The sequence below is a fragment of the Bombina bombina genome, chromosome 7 (assembly GCF_027579735.1).
Source record: "Bombina bombina isolate aBomBom1 chromosome 7, aBomBom1.pri, whole genome shotgun sequence".
Taxonomy (NCBI): Eukaryota; Metazoa; Chordata; class Amphibia; order Anura; family Bombinatoridae; genus Bombina; species Bombina bombina.
In genome coordinates this window covers 230,433,602-230,454,874 of record NC_069505.1, presented here as the reverse complement: position 1 = coordinate 230,454,874, position 21,273 = coordinate 230,433,602, and the positions used below count along the sequence as shown (strand labels likewise).

The 21,273-nt window shown below is 37.5% G+C and overlaps 1 protein-coding gene across 5 annotated transcripts in view; it reads left to right on the top strand.

Moving 5' to 3' along the window:
* The window catches only part of ABCC8 (ATP binding cassette subfamily C member 8), a 594,664-nt gene that overhangs the window by 122,071 nt on the left and 451,320 nt on the right, over positions 1-21,273 (top strand). For all 5 annotated transcript variants that reach the window (XM_053720647.1, XM_053720648.1, XM_053720646.1 and 2 more), the window contains exon 4: positions 16,652-16,818. In XM_053720647.1, coding sequence (XP_053576622.1) covers positions 16,652-16,818 — 167 coding nt within the window. The remainder of the gene's footprint in view (positions 1-16,651; positions 16,819-21,273) is intronic.

Genomic DNA, 21,273 nt, shown 5'->3' with positions numbered 1-21,273 from the left:
CAAGCTCATCTTTGATGATACCAGCCCAAACCAGTACTCCACCTCCACCTTGCTGGCGTCTGAGTCGGACTGGAGCTCTCTGCCCTTTACCAATCCAGCCACGGGCCCATCCATCTGGCCCATCAAGACTCACTCTCATTTCATCAGTCCATAAAACCTTAGAAAAATCAGTCTTGAGATATTTCTTGGCCCAGTCTTGACGTTTCAGCTTGTGTGTCTTGTTCAGTGGTGGTCGTCTTTCAGCCTTTCTTACCTTGGCCATGTCTCTGAGTATTGCACACCTTGTGCTTTTGGGCACTCCAGTGATGTTGCAGCTCTGAAATATGGCCAAACTGGTGGCAAGTGGCATCTTGGCAGCTGCACGCTTGACTTTTCTCAGTTCATGAGCAGTTATTTTGCGCCTTGGTTTTTCCACACGCTTCTTGCGACCCTGTTGAGTATTTTGAATGAAACGCTTGATTGTTCGATGATCACGCTTCAGAAGCTTTGCAATTTTAAGAGTGCTGCATCCCTCTGCAAGATATCTCACTATTTTTGACTTTTCTGAGCCTGTCAAGTCCTTCTTTTGACCCATTTTGCCAAAGGAAAGGAAGTTGCCTAATAATTATGCACACCTGATATAGGGTTCATTACAGAGATGCACATCACCTAATATGCTTAATTGGTAGTAGGCTTTCGAGCCTATACAGCTTGGAGTAAGACAACATGCATAAAGAGGATGATGTGGTCAAAATACTCATTTGCCTAATAATTCTGCACTCCCTGTACTGTGTGAAGAAAAGACAGTTGTTATACTCTTTTATTGGATTATACTAGTGCAAAGATTAATTGTCTTTTCACCTGTTGTAAATAAAGTTATATAAACAGATTACATACAAATTTCCACAATAATGTAATTCAATCTATTATACAAGCTAAGAGATCTATGCTATTTTCTACCTTAAAATAATTATAAAATGCAATCAGTATATACAAAATGACATTGTATCTTGCAGATAACCTGACTCCTGATGCTGTATATAAAGTCAGGTCTATCCCACTTCTGGTTCACATAACCAGATTTATCAATTGCAAGGAGCATTCTCTGTGTAATTCTCCTCGTCTCTCATTTAGAAAAGTGCATCTGTGCTCTTAAATTTATCAAAATATTGTTGTTATTTGTTTTGCTTCTCCATAGGAGAGCTGAGGAAATGTAAAGACAAATTCTCCATTCAGATTAGTATCTGCACCTTATTTATCATTGAAAATAAGCAACTGTTCTTCATGTAAGTCATATATAAACAATAGAAATATTTATACAGCCCCACTAGTAGGTTTGTCAACGCTCCTTTTCAACAAACTGTCATGGAGAAAAATAAATCTACGTTTTCATTATTTTTTTGCTTCTATTTTAGCTCTTCATTTATATATAATTTTTGTGCCCCAAAAGATATTATGTTTGCACTCTGTTATATATTAGTTTTGCACCCCAATACACATTATTTTATCACCCCAATAAATATTATTTTATCACCCCAATACATTTTATTTTATCACTTCAATACATATTATTTTATCACTTCAATAAATATTATTTTATCACCCCAATACATATTATTTTATCACCCCAATACATATTATTTTATCACCCCAATACATATTATTTTATCACTTCAATAAATATTATTTTATCACCCCAATACATATTATTTTATCACCCCAATACATATTATTTTATCACCCCAACACATATTATTTTATCACTTCAATAAATATTATTTTATCACCCCAATACATATTATTTTATTACCCCAATACATATTATTTTATCACCCCAATACATATTTTTATTACTCCAATAAATATAATTGTATCACCCCAATACATATTATTTTATCACTCCAATAAATATTATTTTATCACCCAATACATATTATTTTTGCGCTCTAGTATACATTATTATTGCACTTTGTTATATATAATTGTTGTACCTTGTAGAGCCCTTTTTTCTAACATTGCTTAACAGCAGTTATGGGGAACTTTAATGCATGGATTTGCAGGAGAATTCTCAGTCCACTATATTAGAAAATAAAAGATACATTTTTAGCTAGTCAATTTAATGACTATAGGAAACATGACTAAAATGATCTAATTTAACCCTTTTTGGAGCAACTATTCTCCAATAAGTTCATCTTTCATGGTGGGGAGCATTCTAGGATCCCATTTTTCCTTACCCAGTTTGATGTCAGTTATTTTTAGCTGTTCTGCATCAGTAATTAGTTCCAATTTGTCTTATAGCAACCTTGTTCTTGAGAATGCCTTTTTTTTTAACTTCAGCCTAATCTTGTATTTTGCAGCCTGTTTTGTGCTTGTTTGGTGATTTTATGTTTTGCCTACCTATTCGGTTCCTCAAGCTCATCTAACAGACTGGCAAATGTATATGAGCTAGATAATTATGGGAAACAACTACAAACAATTACACTTGAAAATTGGCTGCATACCTATTAAAATATCCAACAAAACTTTATATATATATATATATATATATATATATACACACACAAAAGTTAGTGAATGTGCTTTTGTAATAATGTAGCATATTTCTTATATAACATGAGAGATTAATCTATGGTACATCATTTGATGACACCACACTACTTGGTTTAACTGGCTGCAGTTGTAATACTTATTATTTTTCTTATTAATCTTTGCTGTATGTAGTGAAACCAACTTTTAAACAGATAGTAAACACTTTGTAATTACAAGACATTTATATACAATAACATGTCAGCCAAGGCTATTTAAAACAAATATCTTGTTTGCTGCATTTGTTTTTAAACTGCAAACACCACCCATCTCTTGCCTTTTTTGTAAGAGACAATCCCAAGGTGCTTACTGTCCCTTTAAGATACATGAATGTCATAATTTATCTTCTTTTAGTTCAGATAATGCATTCTTAAGAATTTTCTCTCTTGGTCTCCTTGGTTGGAAAGCATACCTAGATAGGCTCAGGAGCATCAATGCACTACTGGGATTTAACTGCTGATTGGTGGCTGCACCAATATAATTTAGGTCAAAAATAGAGTTTTTTCTAGATATGGGCATTAGGATCCTTCATGAAGTAAGCGTCAGATCAGCCGTTCGCCTCTTTTTGTAGTCGGATTTATTCTTTGAAAGATCAACACAATAAGATCTGTGCAAATCCAGCTCTTAGGGGTCGATTTAACAAGCAGTTATGTTGGTGGCTTCATTTAACCACCAATCAGCAAGCATAACCCAGGTGCTGAACCAAAAATGGGCAGGCTCCTAACCTTAGATTCCTGCTTTTTCAAATAAAGATATCAAGAGAAGGAAGAAAAATTGATATTAGGAATAAATTAGAAAGTTGCTTTAAATTGCTGCTCTGTCTGAATCATGAAATAAAAAAAATAATTTCCCTTTAATAAATGTTTATTATATGACGGTAATAATGGAAACTAGATTTAAACAGTGTTTAAACAGTGAAACCGCCGCCAGTTACTCAAGAACATGAGATTTTGTTTTCAGCTTTTCGGTGCTATTTTTTCTGTATTGTTCAGCTTTGTGACTGTACATTTATCAATTAAACAACAGCTGACATTATCAGCGCATTCACCGCAAACAGGTTCTGCTTCGATTGGCTAATTAGTTCTAATGTCAGTGCTAAATATACTAATAAATCCACAGTGCGCATTAGTGCTTGGGTCATCAGTGTTTCCACTTCATCAGAATTTTATATCCTTTCTCCTTACAGCACCACTTTTATGGACAAACAGCTTGCTAGCTCCATATACATTTTCACCTTGGTAAACACAACTAAGGGTTTATTACCTTTATTTCAGGAAAATAAAATCAGTATTTAAAGGAACATGCTATAGGATATAGTGGTTGCTCGTCTATAGTCTGGGATGTACAGTAAATAAATGGTAACAGGGACCAAGTTAAGAACCTATAAGCCATGACACGTTCCTATGTCATAGAGCCTGGTGCTTGCAAAAATGTAATGTATGACTAACTGTATTCCATAAATGTAGGGTTGTGATAGGATTGATGCTCTGGTATAAAATAAAGCAGCATGGAAGTCAAACCTCACCTTTTATTATTCAAACAGAGCACACAAATTGTGTTTATTTAATAAAATCAAATTCTTGGAGATAGGTCCAGGAGCGTGCTCATATTGAACACCATGGCCTAAATTACAAGTGGAGCGCTGTCCATATCACAGTCCTGCGCTAAGAATAGTGCACAATCTGGCATTAAAGGTTAATTTTACCAGAGAATGTTAGTGCAGTCTTTATTTTTTTTAGCACACTATGGATAGCACAACCACGCTAACATCGCTCATGTTACAAGCGGGGAGTTATGTGCTGTGCTTGAGCACAACACAGTGCTGAAAAAGCGCAACTGGAGACTTGAAGTAATGTGTTAGGGCTAAAATAAAAGTATATAAAAACACATATAAAACATATTATAATAAAGTATTACACACATACACATATGTGTGTATATATTAATAAAACTGTGTGAACAGTGATATAATCAATATATTGTATATGAAAATATGTTTGACTCGGTGTCACGCTCGGGTTAAGCAGGTTCTGGGGTATGGCGCTTATGCAAGGTGGTGGCAGGCTGACTTGAATATTGAAAGGGGCCAACGGTATGTGCTTCTTTCTGGAATTACCCCTATTAGGCATGTTTAAGAAACAGACAAGCAAGTATCTAGATTGTAAGTTCCCACGGAAATAGGGCCCTCAATTCCCCCTGTATTTGTCTGTAAAAATATTGTCTTTTATCGTATTGTTTCTCAATTGTACTGTTATCCTTGTACCCATGGGCAGCGCTGTGGAATCTGTCGGCAATTTATAAATAAAGAATAATAATAATAATAATAATAATAATAAGTGTATTGTACAGGAAACTGGAGATTTGGAGGCTGGAAGCAGGGTAAGTGAGCAGGCATTCCCACACCAGAACTAGAGTCTGAGGTAATGCCCACACTAGGGCCAGGAACAGGAGTACAAACTTAGGCTTAACACAGGAGGTGCCCACTGGACTGGATAGACAGCTACTGCTGTGACAGGCTGGAGACACAGGATAGGCAGCTACTGCTGTGACAGGCAGGAGACACAGGATAGACAGCTACTGCTGTGACAGGCTGGAGACACAGGATAGACAGCTACTGCTGTGACAGGCAGGAGACACAGGATAGGCAGCTACTGCTGTGACAGGCAGGAGACACAGGATAGACAGCTACTGCTGTGACAGGCAGGAGACACAGGATAGGCAGCAACTGCTGTGACAGGCAGGAGACACAGGATAGGCAGCTACTGCTGTGACAGGCAGGAGACACAGGATAGGCAGCTACTGCTGTGACAGGCTGGAGACACAGGATAGACAGCTACTGTTGTGACAGGCTGGAGACACAGGATAGGCAGCAACTGCTGTGACAGGCAGGAGACACAGGATAGGCAGCTACTGCTGTGACAGGCAGGAGACACAGGATAGGCAGCTACTGCTGTGACAGGCAGGAGACACAGGATAGGCAGCTACTGCTGTTACAGGCAGGATACACAGGATAGACAGCTACTGCTGTGACAGGCTGGAGACACAGGATAGACAGCTACTGCTGTGACAGGCTGGAGACACAGGATAGACAGCTACTGCTGTGACAGGCTCGAGACACAGGATAGACATGTACTGCTGAGACAGGCTGGATACACAAGATAGACAGGTACTGCTAAGACAGGCTGGAGACACAAGATAGACAGGTACTGCTGTGACAGACTGGAGACACAAGATAGACAGGTACTGCTGTGACAGGCTGGAGACACAAGATAGACAGGTACTGCTAAGACAGGCTGGAGACACAGGATAGACAGGTACTGATGTGGCAGGCTGGAGACACAAGATTTGGCAGGGCCCACTGTGGATACCTGAACACTGGTAGCAGAGACTCTATGCAAAACATGTGCAGGATACTGGAACTTGTCAGAGCTTAGATGCAGGAGTAGGTGACTGGAACTGTGCAAATATGCTTAGCAGCGCTTGGGTTCATGTGCTGGATAAAGGAACTTAGTAAGTGCCCTCTGTAGGGCTAGGCACTGAAACAGGATCCCAGGGAAGCAGGATGATGCCACAGAAAGCAGAGACAGGCTGGTACAGAGAGGATAGTCAGGAGACACGCCAAGGGTCTGATACCTGAGAGCAGTCAGAACAGTCACCAAATCCAGGGAGAATCCAATAGAATAAACAGGGTACAAGGCCAGGTTCAGTAAACCGAAAAGCAGTGCAATCATTCATCAAAGCCAAGGAAGATCCAAAAGGGTAGTCAGAGAACAAGCCAGGTTCAGTAACCAAACAGGAAATACAGGCAACATCAGAGGCCCTAACACTGGAACAGGATGAATCCTTATTTCACAGCAGGGAGTGGATTGTAAAGCAGCCTTTTATAGGGAAGCTGATTGCAAAGCTACCTGCAGATGACAAACAGGTAGAGCCAGAGAGTAATCCTCTGCAGGTAACGGGTCTCCAAAAACTTCATGCAAATGCAAAGCCCTCTGGTGGCAGGATTAGAGAAGCAGGCTGGGGACTATGAGATCTAGGTTCTAATCCGTGAATGGGTGTGACACTGGGAGGGATCAAAGGTGTATTTGTATATATGTGTACTTATGGATATATGAGTATTTATGGATATAGGTATGTGCTTACATTCATTAATATAAACATGTAAATACACTGTTAACATATATATTAATTTTATGTGGCCAATATGGGGGAACGCTGTGACGTCATCATGCAGCATAGCACAGCGTGAGCCCAGATGGAGGCGCGGACACGATAGCGGTGGAGAGGAAGCTGCGTCTGGTGCCAATTCTGAGGTGTGGTGGGCCCTTGGGAGCATCTCTGCCTGGAGTGTCAGGAGGCGTTGTGGCTCAATTGTGGGATACACCTGGACTGATATATCTGATGCAGGGGACGGCAAGGGAGAGGCTGTGGCACGGAGGACCGTGCAAGCTGCTACTTACAGCGGTATAGGAAGGGTCCAGTAGCCTGTGTTCTTTTTGGGCTGCCGACCAACCCTGAGTCCTTTTCCTGGTGTAGAAGGAGCGGGTGGAACACCTGGAAGCCACAGAGTTGCCTCCATAGGGGAGGCCTTTAACCCCCTGAAGAAAGGAGTAAGGAGAGAGATCCAGGAAGATCTTAGGAAATCATTGAGCCAAGGGAGGAGAAAAGAGAAAGGTGGGAAGGTAGGAATTAGTTTATTGATTCCTACAATAGGAGAACTGTTGTTATTACTGTTTTCCTGTCCCTCCTATGCTAAGGAGGGTTGCTGAGCTGGAAAGTATAAATGCTTAGCTTTTTTTTTTGGGGGGGGGGGGGGGGGTTTCCTACCTTCCTGAAATTCCTCTGCTAAAATTAAAATTGACAGAAATTTGAGTTCCCCAGGGACTGGCATAAGTTTTTTATCCCCTAAACCTTTTTGACTTAAAGAAATGAAAAGAAAGAGGGGGAAAAGAAAGGAAAAGAGAATTGGTTACGGATTGTAAATGGTGTGAAAGAGGCCTGTGAGATTTGTCATTCTGGTCTGTGTTGATAACAAGTTTGAGCCACCAGTTTTGAGCTTGAATCACTTTATCAGATATATGGAGAAATATCTCAACCAAGGTAAAATGTCACCAAAAATAAAACAAGTAGATAAAAAAGCAACAAGGCTGCCAATTCAATTAACTCTGCGAATAAATCGTTAAGGGAAGACAGGATCCCTGACACCTCTTATGCTGGGGAAATTGCAACACTGGTTTCTGCTTTAATAGGCCCTAAATTGGAAGAAATACATATAAGATTGCATACAATTTTGGAGGAGCTGAAAAATCAGGCAGAGAGAATAAAAGAAATGGAACAACGGATTTCAAAATGCGAGGATACCCAGATTAAGGTGCAACTTCAGATGGAGGCTCTGCTGAAACAAAATATATCCCTGACCAACAAAATTGACGAGATGGAAAATAGGTCTAGGCGGAGCAATCTGCGCTTAATTGGTATCCCCGAATCTTTGAGACCCCAAGACCTAAAAAAGTTTGTGGAACAGGCTATTACTGAGTTATTGGGTTTAAATCCCAGGGAGAATATCTTTACAATCGAAAGAATACACAGAATGGGAAGAGAGAGAGATCAGTCAACAACAACTGATAGGAGACCAAGGCCAGTGATAGCGAAGTTTTTAAATTTCCAGGGAAAAAGTGAGATCCTGAGAGCCTACAGGAAACAACAGAATCTATATTATCAAGGAGCGAAGATCCTGCTCTTCCAGGACTTTTCTACTGAAGTTTCACTGAAAAGAAAACAATTCTCGCCTATATGTTCTCGCCTAGTGGCTGAAAAGAGGTTCTTCTCCCTGTTGTATCCAGCTAGACTCAGGATAAAATCTGGCACGGACTTCCTCTTTTTTGACTCTCCAGAAGCAGCCCTTTCCTTTTTAGAAAATGAATCAAAGAAGGGGATGGTTTAATGAGAGCCTTCTTTACATTCTTCTGTTTATGTATTTGTGTGTGTATGTCTAGTATGTTGTTCATTAAGCAAAAAAAAATTTTTTTCTTCTTTTTTTTTTCCCGGATTGAAAAGTTATATAGTAAAAAAAAAAAAAATTTTTTTTTTTTTTTTTAAGAGATTTTTCTTTTTTCTACGATGCTCCTCTCTTTTGAACAGAAGGGGAGGTTCTTTTTTTTCTTTTCTTTTTTTTTTTGAGATTTTTATTTTTATCTATGATGCTCCTCACTTTTGAACGGAAGGGTTTTTTTTTTTCGCTCTTTCATTCTTTTTCTCTTCTCTCTCCCATAAGAGAGTTGCTTTCTATTGTAGACTTAATGGGAATGGTTAAAAAAGAAGGAAAGAGAGATGAAAGAAACAAAAGTCAAATTGTGAAACACAGTTGTTTTATTAGGAAGAGAATTATTTTGTACAAATTTAAGAGAGTTTTTTTCTTTATGGACACAATTAATGTTTGTATAGATAGAAAGCAATCATAGGCATGTGTAAAAAAGGCACGATTTTGAACACAAGAGGTTTAAAGATTTTAGCACGCACTTTTTGGATGCTTGTAATGTCTTCTTTTTTTTTTAAAGACAAATTGTGAAACACAGTTGTTCTATTAGGAAGAGAATAATTTTGTATAAGTTTAAGAGACTTTTTTTCTTTATGGACACAATTAATGTTTGTATAGATAGAAAGAAATCATAGGTATGTGTAAAAAAGGCACGATTCTGAACACAAGAGGTTTAAAGACTTTAGCACGCACCTTTTGGATGCTTGTAATGTTTTTTTTTTTAATAAACCTGTGAAAGAAGGTATAACACAAATGGGTATCTCACTATGGAAGAACAGAGGGTTTAATAGATTAAGAGAATTTAGTTATAGAAATTTGCTATATTGTATGAATATAACAATAAGGGCTTTATGGTTTGTCATGGGGAAATTTCTCTGGAAAAGAGATATTAGAATGCATAGATACAAAAGTAGGGGTTTAATTGTGTTATTTACACATGAATTTAAGGTTTTTTGTTTTTTTTTCTTCTCTCTCCTCTCCCCTCCTTTAATGGCTCCCTTCTTTAGGATAGATGGTTAAAATATTAACGTGGAATATAGGGGGGATTCATTACCCAATAAAAAGGAAAGCAGTTTTGAATCTTTTGGGAAAAAAAGACTTTGACATAGTGTGTCTACAGGAAACCCATTTATCAGATAAAGAACATAGAAAGATCAGAGCTTGTTGGTTGGGAGAATCCTTTTTTTCATCTTATAAAAAATCGTCTAGCGGAGTGATGGTTTTATTCCATACAAGGTTGGAATATAAAATCTTGAATACATCTATAGATAGAGAGGGAAGATATTTGATTATTAGATTCTCTATTGAAGAGGAAGAATATTTATTAGTTAATATCTATGGCCCTAATGTCTCCAATGAAAAATTTTGGAACCTATTAGTGAAGAAAATGTTTAAATTTCCTAAAGCCAAAATTATACTGGTAGGGGATTTTAATGTTACACCAAACTCATACTTGGACAGAAAGAGAGTGGGAACTCGGAGTATGAAAGCCAAATTTAAACCTGCCCAGTTGAATTTCGAAAAGAAAATATTCAATCTACTCCATAATTCAGTAAAGCTAGTTGATATATGGAGATTGTTAAATCCTAATAGTCTTGAGTATACGTGTTGTTCTAAGACCCACAATACGCTGTCAAGCTTAGATCTTTTTCTGATTTCGGATGTGTTAGTTCCTAAGGTTGAGAAATGTATTATTGGAGACTTTAGTTTTTGGATCATGCTCCGGTTACTCTAACTATTGCGGTGAAAAGGAGATTTTTATTTAACTCTTTTTTTTCTTTCCGACATACCTGCGAGATTCTATTAGCTTTAAGGCTTTTCTAACTAAAACATGGGAAGATTACAGATCTTTCAAAAGTCATTGTAGAGATAATGTTCAGCTCTTTTGGGAAACTGCTAAAGCTTATCTGAAATCGGAAATCTCTAGCTACCTGGCAAAATTAAAAAAAGAGAATCTTAGGAAAGATAAAGACCTCTCAGATAAAGTAAGGGAGGCATAAACTCTGTTTTTGGAAAGACCTTGTAAGCTGAACATAGACAATTAATTCCAGGTAAAGAAAGAAAGGGAGACATTCCTTTTGGGAGAGGCACAGGTACTTTTACATAAGAACAGTGCCAGATTTGCTAAATATGGCAATAAAGTTGGTAAATATATGGCCTCTTTGTTTAAAAGACAATCTAGGAGGAAATCGGTAGCAGCGATAAAAGAGAAGGATCAAGTGTATATAAATCAAGGTCAAATATCGCAACTATTTCAAAGTTTCTACACTGATTTATATACATCTCAATGTCTGGATCCAGAAGGTATTAAAAGTTTTCTGGAGGAGATCTATTTCCCTAAAATCTCAGTAGAAGACTGTGAGGGTTTGAACCAACCAATAACAGAGAGGGAAATTCAAAGAACCATCAATTCAATGGCTAGAGGAAAATCTCCTAGCCCAGATTGCCTCCCGGTTGAATTTTATCAAATCTTGCGAACAGAGATAGGCCCAGTACTGACTGACCTCTACAATACATATTTTGGAACAAAAAGCAGATCTCGGAGAACTTTAAGAGGGCTAATATAATCTTAATTCCAAAGGCTAACAAAGATCCATTAGAGATGACCTCATATAGACCCATTTCTCTGCTTGACCTTGATTATAAAATATTGATGAAGTTATTGGCTGAAAGATTGAAACCTTTGTTACCAGCGATTGTGCATCAGGATCAGGCAGGTTTTGTCACTGGTAGAGCGACGGAGCTGAATGTAAGGAAAATTCTACAGGTAATTTGCCGATATGGGGGGATCGCTCTGCCCTGCCGGAGGCCTTCCTGCTATCCTTGGATGCAGAGAAGGTCTTCGACAGGGTGGAGTGGCCCTTCCTGATCCAGGTGCTGGAGAAATTTAGATTTAGGGGTCTTTTTAAGGATTTTATTGTCAATGTTTACTCAGATATTAAGGCCTCTTTATTGATTAATAATTCTATGTCAGATTGTTTTAAGTTAACTAGAGGCACTCGGCAGGGATGTCCGATGTCCCCACTATTATTTGATCTTTTAATGGAGCCTTTGGCTATTAGATTGAGAGACTTGTTGATCGGAATTAATATAGATCAGGTAAAATTTAAAACTGCTTTATTTGCAGATTATCTTTTGCTATTCGTTGCCGAACCAAGGAGTCAAATTGGTGCTATTGTAAGGCTGCTTGAACAATATGGCATGGCTTCAGGGTATAAAACAAACCTCTCAAAATCTAAAATTATGTGGTTGAAGCGTAATCCAGAGGAATCACAATCCTTTCAGTTTATAGAAACCAATGCTCTGGAGTATTTGGGGCTGAAGATTTCTGCTAATATAGCGGATTGGTATAAAGATAATTTTGTAACATTACTGAGGGATAGTAGAGAGAAACTAAAATTGTGGGTATCACTCCCGGTTTCCCTGACGGGCAAGATAGCTCTTTTCAAGATGTTCATTGTCCCTAAGATTCTGTATACCTTGAGGATGTTTCCTCTTTTGATAAATAAGGCTGATCTACGGCTCTTTAATCAATCATTAAGATTGTTTCTATGGAGTGGGAGAAAACTGAGACTGAAACTAGCCAAGCTATACCAGCCCTATGATAAAGGTGGGCTGGCTTTACCTAATTTAGAAAGCTATAATCAGGCTGCTATTCTACAATTTCCTGTGGATTGGTTAACAAGGTCTTTTTTATACTCTGATGAGATTCTAGAGAATCAAGTCTGTGCCCCGCTTTCCTTAAACTATGTTTTGTTTGCTTCGAATAAAGAATTAGGAAAGAGATTATTGGAGCACCCTCTGTATAGAGACATAATAATAGTTTGGAGAAAACTATCTAAATCTGTTGGAACGAGGTAGAATATCTCAAAATAGTTGCCGATAATTGGCAATACACATTTCCCTTTAGGCAATATGATGGACATTTTTAAAAAATGGTTACCAGAGAGACCACTGATAGTGAAAGACTTCTATGATTTCAATTTAAATAAAGTATATATATTTGATAGATTTCAAGAGATTTTTCCGGAAATACACAAAAAAACATATGTTCTATTTTATACAAGTGAAAAGTTACATTCTTAAATTAATGAGTCTGGCTCCCCAGATGTGGGAACAACATCCGCTGGTTGATGTGGTAAAAGTGAAGAAGGGATTGTTATCCTTTATTTACAAATTTTTATTGTCTTTAGAAGAAACATCAGTAGTATTAGATTTGACTTCCCAGTGGACAACAATGGTCGACTTACCTGACCTCGATACAATACTTTTAAAGAGTTTGAAGACTACTCAAAAGTTGTTTTCTTCATCTTATTATAGGGAAATTCAATTTAGAGTGATACACAGAGATTATTTAACCCCACGGAGAGTGGCTAAGTGGAATAAGAATGTACTTAATCTCTGTTCCAAATGCCACTCTCAGGATCCAGATCTGAATCATTTATTTTGGGGTTGCCCTAAGTTAAACCAATTTTGGATGAAGGTGGAATATTTTTCTTTCTAATATAGTAAAAAAGAAAATTCAGCTAACAAGAGATTCTATCCTTTTCTTGAGATCTCATGTCTCCTGGGACAAAGATGTTAATTTTATATTAGTAGCAATACTAATTATTAGAACACTTTTTTTTAAATACTGGATTTCCTGTAAGACACTGCCCATTTCAGAAGTGAGGAAAGTATTACTAGACTCATCAATTAAAGCTGCTTACGAATTAAAACTAGGGGGGGTCCTCAAGAGAAAAATTCTGTAGAAAATGGAAGGTCTTTGTGCGTTTCCAGGGAAATGATTTTGTACATTACATAGAACAAATTATTAATATTAAGCTAAATTAGAGAAGGGATTGGGGGAGATGGGGCGGGGGAGAGAAATATAATTAATTATTTTTTTTTTTTTCTTTTGATTTGGGGCTGTCCGGGAAATGTTATTATACTTGAGATAAGAAGAATTTTCCTTTCATTTGTTTGTATGTCTTGAGCTTTTGCTTATATTCCTCTTTTATTTTGTTTTTTGTATGTAATAATAATAAAAAAAAAATAATAATTAAATTTTAATCAGTTTTAGACAAGTTAGCACTTAAAATGTAAAAACTATTTGATTAAAATACATAATAAATTAAATAGTACATTCTAATGCAAAAATAATTCTCTAGAAGAAAAATAAAAGACAGGGGGTGACCCATAGCATATAGAACACGCCAAACCTCAACATATATAATCACAGATAGGTGATCACATAGGGCAGACATCCTCAAACTTGGCCCTCGAGAGGTTTTGGAGCTTCTTTTCCCATGATGCTCAGCCAGCATATCAGCTGGCTGAGCATCATGGGTAATGAAGTTCCAAAACATCTAGAGGGCCAAGTTTGAGGATGTCTGACATAGAGTATCAAACACACCAACCCCAATGTGTATAATCACAGATAAGTGACAGCTCAAACACAACAACCCCAACATGTATTATAACAGATAAGCAACAGCTCAAACACAACAACCCCAACGTGTATAATCACAGATAAGCAACAGCTCAAACACAACAACCCCAACGTGTATAATCACAGATAAGTGACAGCTCAAACACAACAACCCCAACGTGTATAATCACAGATAAGCAACAGCTCAAACACAACAACCCCAACGTGTATAATCACAGATAAGTGACAGCTCAAACACAACAGCCCCAACGTGTATAATCACAGATAAGTGACAGCTCAAACACAACAACCCCAATGTGTATAATCACAGATAAGCGACAGCTCAAACACAATAACCCCAACGTGTATAATCACAGATAAGTGACAGCTCAAACACAACAGCCCCAACGTGTATAATCACAGATAAGTGACAGCTCAAACACAACAACCCCAATGTGTATAATCACAGATAAGCGACAGCTCAAACACAATAACCCCAACGTGTATAATCACAGATAAGCAACAGCTCAAACACAACAACCCCAACGTGTATAATCACAGATAAGCAACAGCTCAAACACAACAACCCCAATGTGTATAATCACAGATAAGTGACAGCTCAAACACAACAACCCCAACGTGTATAATCACAGAGAAGTGACAGCTCAAACATAACAACCCCAATGTGTATAATCACAGATAAGCGACAGCTCAAACACAACAACCCCAATGTATATAATCACAGATAAGCGACAGTTTAAACACAACAACCCCAACGTGTATAATCACAGATAAGCAACAGCTCAAACACAACAACCCCAACGTGTATAATCACAGATAAGCAACAGCTCAAACACAACAACCCCAACGTGTATAATCACAGATAAGCAACAGCTCAAACACAACAACCCCAACGTGTATAATCACAGATAAGCAACAGCTCAAACACAACAACCCCAACATGTATTATAACAGATAAGCAACAGCTCAAACACAACAACCCCAACGTGTATAATCACAGATAAGCAACAGCTCAAACACAACAACCCCAACGTGTATAATCACAGATAAGTGACAGCTCAAACACAACAACCCCAACGTGTATAATCACAGATAAGCAACAGCTCAAACACAACAACCCCAACGTGTATAATCACAGATAAGTGACAGCTCAAACACAACAGCCCCAATGTGTATAATCACAGATAAGTGACAGCTCAAACACAACAACCCCAATGTGTATAATCACAGATAAGCGACAGCTCAAACACAATAACCCCAACGTGTATAATCACAGATAAGTGACAGCTCAAACACAACAGCCCCAACGTGTATAATCACAGATAAGTGACAGCTCAAACACAACAACCCCAACGTGTATAATCACAGATAAGCGACAGCTCAAACACAATAACCCCAACGTGTATAATCACAGATAAGCAACAGCTCAAACACAACAACCCCAACGTGTATAATCACAGATAAGCAACATCTCAAACACAACAACCCCAATGTGTATAATCACAGATAAGTGACAGCTCAAACACAACAACCCCAACGTGTATAATCACAGAGAAGTGACAGCTCAAACATAACAACCCCAATGTGTATAATCACAGATAAGCGACAGCTCAAACACAACAACCCCAATGTATATAATCACAGATAAGCGACAGTTTAAACACAACAACCCCAACGTGTATAATCACAGATAAGCAACAGCTCAAACACAACAACCCCAACGTGTATAATCACAGATAAGCAACAGCTCAAACACAACAACCCCAACGTGTATAATCACAGATAAGCAACAGCTCAAACACAACAACCCCAACGTGTATAATCACAGATAAGCAACAGCTCAAACACAACAACCCCAACGTGTATAATCACAGATAAGCAACAGCTCAAATATAACAACCTCAAATTTAAATGTCAGGGAACTCACACTTTCCTAAAGTTGTCTAAAAGTAGGTTGAGGCTTCAGAATTCCTCAGCTAACTCCATGCAAGTTCTGATAGCACTTCCCAAACCACATTGATATGGTTAAGACTATTTGAATCTTTTTATTTAATATAATCCATTAAAACATTTAGCTTTACGTATACTATAAATTACATATTTTAAACAGCAACGCGTTTCTTGTCCATAAAGGCTGTTTCCTCAGGCTGAATGTTGTGTTCATTTTTATAAAATTGTTTCAAAAGTGAGAATGTTAATAAATGTTGTTTCAAACACATAAAATCACTAGCTATTAAATAACATTTTAGTTATTCTTAATCAATTAAGGAATACAATACACAAGTGACAGGTTGAGAGATTCAATTGGTTTGTTGCATCATGCACCACCAGTATTATTTGGATATGAGCAACTCAAATTTGCTGTCATAAATATGAAAGTATAGTTAATAAATTGATAAAAATGTGGAGAATTATTAAATAAGGATTAACATTTTAAATATGTTACATGACAAATACATTCTGGGCACAACTCACTTATTAGGACTTGTTAATGCATTTTTAAATTATTCTACAAAGAAAATATCAGACTTTCATGAAACTTTTAGATCCTTATTTTTTGTTATATGTTATTGCTTTTAAGTATCTCCATTCAATACTGTTTTAATTTTTTTTTCCAGCCTTGCTAGTTTATTGGACGTTGGCCTTCATAACAAAAACCATCAAATTTGTCAAGTTTTGTGACAATGGAGTGGGCTTTTTAGAGCTGCGTGTCTGTCTAACCGGACTCCTAGCGATTTTATATGGCATGTTGCTGGCTGTGGAAATAAATGTCATCAGAGTAAGAGTAAGTATTCCCTTTCTCTGCATATCACTTTTCACATTAAAATAATGAAAAACATAGAAAAGAAGCATTGGATTTCCATGACCTAGTAAAACAAATGATGCTTTTACTGGAAAGTTACCTATTCCATAAGGGGTCTGGGGTAAATGTATAATCTAATTTAACTTTGTCCTTATGGTTTATTCAGCTGTCAAAGCACTTAAAGCTTTTACGTTTTCAGTACAACCACTTATATGAATATAATACCAGTTCCCCCAATAGCACCATCAATGTAAGTGAAAAAACATACTTGTGTGTAGTTTTGTGACCACCCAAAAGGGTTAATAGATACTTTTTAGCAAAAAAAACAAAAAACAAAACAGAGTAACATGACAAACATGTGAAGCATAAAAAAAAGATTAAAATAAATAAATATACAATTATTTTTGAGCTGTAACTCAGCTATTCATATTTATGAAACTATTTTTTGTATGTCTGTAGTGCTTGCCGAGTGTACACTGGGTGTTAAGGAAAGGATTAAATATCTGTGTGAGGGGAGTGAGAATAAGCATAAGGGAGGACAATAGTTATAAGGGATTAAGAGCACAAGAGGAGTTGAGTTTCCGGGTAGGTTTCTTTTACTGTGTAAATGTAAAATCTGTATTCCACTCCAGATACAAGAGTGGATTTAAAATTTTACTTTTACATAGTAGACTGGACAGGACAGATCAATACCGGTTGCCAATAGGCCACATGACTTAAAACTCATAAGGAAGGCAATAACGGTTGGAAGACACTGTAACTCCAATGGAAGCAGGAGATCTCCACACAGTTGGTTTATACGGACTCCATTCTTTCACATTTGGAGAAGAGGAGTGCCATAGGAGGTCCGGCAAGGTCTTTCCATAGACATTGGATATAATCCTGTTACTGACTGAGTATCGGGAAGGGCAATTGTTTATTTAACTAAGATGTTGTCTGGTGAGCTTAAAAGCCACACAAGCAGAACTTTTTATACTATTTAGAGGACTTTGTTCTCTTGTATAATAGAATTTACTAGATTTGTATTTGCTGGATCCAGTACTATTTATGTATTAAGCTTTCATATCTATGATTTATATTTAGGATTGTGGCCACAACCATTTAATAATTTTATTATTTGTGCGATAAACTGATATTGCTTATATTACATTGTTGTTTGACATGATTTATTCTGAGCTTTTATGATCCATAGGCTCCTTTGGAGTGCCACTCATTTTTTGTTTTATATTCTAAAAAAGGAGGACTGCTCTCTCTGCAAATTCTGCCCATTTGAATTTTTGTGGTTTCAATGAGAAAAATGTTAATTCATATACAAAATAAACATAAAGGAGCAATTTCCATCCATTTTTACCCTGCTGCTTGTATAACAAGTCATTGGAAACACATTTGGCTAGATTTAGATTTCTTCGTTAGCCGTCAAAAGCAGCGTTAAGGGGTCCTAACGCTGCTTTTTACCGCCCGCTGGTATTTAGAGTCAGGCAGGAAAGGGTCTACCGCTCACTTCCCTACCGCGATTCCAGGCTACCGCAGATCCCCTTACGCCATTTGCGTATCCTATCTTTTCAATGGGATCTGCCTAATGCCGGTATTGGGAGAAGTGAGCGGTAGACCCTCTACCGACAAGACTCCTAACGACAAAAAAAGTCAGTAGTTAAGAGCTTTATGGGCTAACGCCTGAATATAAAGCTCTTAACTACTGTGCTCTAAAGTACACTAACACCCATAAACTATCTATGTACCCCTAAACCGAGGCCCCCCCACATCGCCGCCACTCTAATAAAAAAATTTAACCCCTAATCTGCCGACCGGACACCGCCGCCACCTACATTATCCCTATAAACCCCTAATCTGCTGCCCCTAACATCGCTGACCCCTATATTATATTTATTAACACCTAATCTGCCCCCAACGTTGCCGCTACCTAACTACACTTATTAACCGCTAATCTGCAGACCGGACCTCGCCGCCACTATAATAAATGTATTAACCCCTAAACCGCCACACTCCCGCCTTGCAAACCCTAGAATAAATAGTATTAACCCCTAATCTGCCCTCCCTAACATCGCTGCCACCTACCTACAATTATTAACCCCTAATCTCCCGCCTGCACCAACGCCACTACTATAATAAAGTTATTAACCCCTAAACCTAACTCTAACCCTAACCCTAGCACCCCCTAACATAAATATAATTTATATTAAACAAAATAATACAGGGAGTGCAGAATTATTAGGCAAGTTGTATTTTTGAGAATTAATTTTATTATTGAACAACAACCATGTTCTCAATGAACCCAAAAAACTCATTAATATCAAAGCTGAATAGTTTTGGAAGTAGTTTTTAGTTTGTTTTTAGTTATAGCTATTTTAGGGGGATATCTGTGTGTGCAGGTGACTATTACTGTGCATAATTATTAGGCAACTTAACAAAAAACAAATATATACCCATTTCAATTATTTATTTTTACCAGTGAAACCAATATAACATCTCAACATTCACAAATATACATTTCTGACATTCAAAAACAAAACAAAAACAAATCAGTGACCAATATAGCCACCTTTCTTTGCAAGGACACTCAAAAGCCTGCCATCCATGGATTCTGTCAGTGTTTTGATCTGTTCACCATCAACATTGCGTGCAGCAGCAACCACAGCCTCCCAGACACTGTTCAGAGAGGTGTACTGTTTTCCCTCCTTGTAAATCTCACATTTGATGATGGACCACAGGTTTTCAATGGGGTTCAGATCAGGTGAACAAGGAGGCCATGTCATTAGATTTTCTTCTTTTATACCCTTTCTTGCCAGCCACGCTGTGGAATACTTGGACGCGTGTGATGGAGCATTGTCCTGCATGAAAATCATGTTTTTCTTGAAGGATGCAGACTTCTTCCTGTACCACTGCTTGAAGAAGGTGTCTTCCAGAAACTGGCAGTAGGACTGGGAGTTGAGCTTGACTCCATCCTCAACCCGAAAAGGCCCCACAAGCTCATCTTTGATGATACCAGCCCAAACCAGTACTCCACCTCCACCTTGCTGGCGTCTGAGTCGGACTGGAGATCTCTGCCCTTTACCAATCCAGCCACGGGCCCATCCATCTGGCCCATCAAGACTCACTCTCATTTCATCAGTCCATAAAACCTTAGAAAAATCAGTCTTGAGATATTTCTTGGCCCAGTCTTGACGTTTCAGCTTGTGTGTCTTGTTCAGTGGTGGTCGTCTTTCAGCCTTTCTTACCTTGGCCATGTCTCTGAGTATTGCACACCTTGTGCTTTTGGGCACTCCAGTGATGTTGCAGCTCTGAAATATGGCCAAACTGGTGGCAAGTGGCATCTTGGCAGCTGCACGCTTGACTTTTCTCAGTTCATGGGCAGTTATTTTGCGCCTTGGTTTTTCCACACGCTTCTTGCGACCCTGTTGACTATTTTGAATGAAACGCTTGATTGTTCGATGATCACGCTTCAGAATCTTTGCAATTTTAAGAGTGCTGCATCCCTCTGCAAGATATCTCACTATTTTTGACTTTTCTGAGCCTGTCAAGTCCTTCTTTTGACCCATTTTGCCAAAGGAAAGGAAGTTGCCTAATAATTATGCACACCTGATATAGGGTGTTGATGTCATTAGACCACACCCCTTCTCATTACAGAGATGCACATCACCTAATATGCTTAATTGGTAGTAGGCTTTCGAGCCTATACAGCTTGGAGTAAGACAACATGCACAAAGAGGATGATGTGGTCAAAATACTCATTTGCCTAATAATTCTGCACTCCCTGTATTCCTAAAATTAACTAAATTATTCCTATTTAAAACTAAATACGTACCTATAAAATAAACCCTAATATAGCTACAATATAACTAATAGTTACATTGTAGCTATTTTAGGATTTATATTTATTTTACAGGCAACTTTGTATTTATTTTAACTAGGTTCAATAGCTATTACATAGATAATAACGATTTAATAGCTACCTAGCTAAAATAAATACAAAATTATCTGTAAAATAAATCCTAACCTAAGTTACAATTAAACCTAACACTACACTATCATTAAATAAATTAAATAAATTACCTACAATTATCTAAAATAAAATACAATAAAATAAACTATTCTATAACACAAAAAAACAAACACTAAATTACAAAAAAATAAAAAAGAATTACAAGCAGTTTAAACTAATTACACCTAATCTAAGCCCCCTAATAAAATAAAAAAGCCCCCCAAAATAAAAAATTATCTACCCTATTCTATAATACAAAAGTAGAAAGTAGAAACATTGCTCATTCAAAGATGATGCAGCAACCATCAAAAGATGGTATGAAGCGTTAGATGAATGTTCTTTTAACCTCATCAAAATTTTAATAGACCATAGGAGACAACTTTACAATCAGTGCAGTGTAAATATAGAAAAAATTCAAACAGATTTAAGAGTCTACC